Raw genomic sequence first — 644 nt, forward strand, 5'->3', positions numbered from 1 at the left:
GGCCTTTAAAGATGGCTACACCTCCCTGTGTCCTACTGGTTCCTTTCATAGGCAGTGTGATCCAGAGAGCAGACCAATGGACTGCTCAGTGTTCAGGCCCCTGCCCATGCTGTTCTGCCTCCCTGATGACCTGGCTCTCAGATTCCTGACTTTTGCCTTCATCTAAAGTGAGTGTCATGCTACATACCTCATTTGGCATTCCTTTTTGATTTGAAGTATGCAGTAAACCCTCAAGAAAGAGCATATATTTTATTGTTCACAGGGCAAGCCAAACTTGCTAAAAAATATCCATGGAGCTTTCCGGCGGTGAGAACCTCCTAGCGAGAACATGCCTCTCGCAAAGGATCTTCTTCATCCCTCGCCAGAGGAGGAGAAGAGGAAACACAAGAAGAAGCGCCTGGTGCAAAGCCCCAATTCCTACTTCATGGATGTGAAGTGCCCAGGATGCTATAAAATCACCACCGTTTTTAGCCATGCACAAATGGTAGTTTTGTGTGTTGGTTGCTCCACTGTCCTCTGCCAGCCCACAGGAGGAAAAGCAAGGCTTACAGAAGGATGTTCCTTCAGAAGGAAGCAGCATTAAAAGCACCCTGAATCAAGATGAGTGGGAAATCAAAACCATCCCAATAAATACATTTTGGATA

General features: G+C 46.6%; 1 protein-coding gene across 1 annotated transcript; it reads left to right on the forward strand.

Moving 5' to 3' along the window:
* The first annotated feature begins 280 nt into the window (after nucleotides 1-280).
* Nucleotides 281-644, forward strand: LOC109702264 (small ribosomal subunit protein eS27-like). Its single transcript, XM_020187662.2, has one exon. The coding sequence runs from the start codon at nucleotides 329-331 to the stop codon at nucleotides 581-583; it is 255 nt and encodes an 84-aa protein (XP_020043251.1). The 5' UTR covers nucleotides 281-328; the 3' UTR covers nucleotides 584-644.

This window comes from Castor canadensis, chromosome 9 (assembly GCF_047511655.1).
Source record: "Castor canadensis chromosome 9, mCasCan1.hap1v2, whole genome shotgun sequence".
NCBI classification, from domain to species: domain Eukaryota; kingdom Metazoa; phylum Chordata; class Mammalia; order Rodentia; family Castoridae; genus Castor; species Castor canadensis.

Coding starts and splice junctions, on each gene's coding strand:
- LOC109702264 (XM_020187662.2), top strand. CDS start 329: ATGCCTCTCGCAAAGGATCTTCTTCATCCCTCGCCAGAGGAGGAGAAG.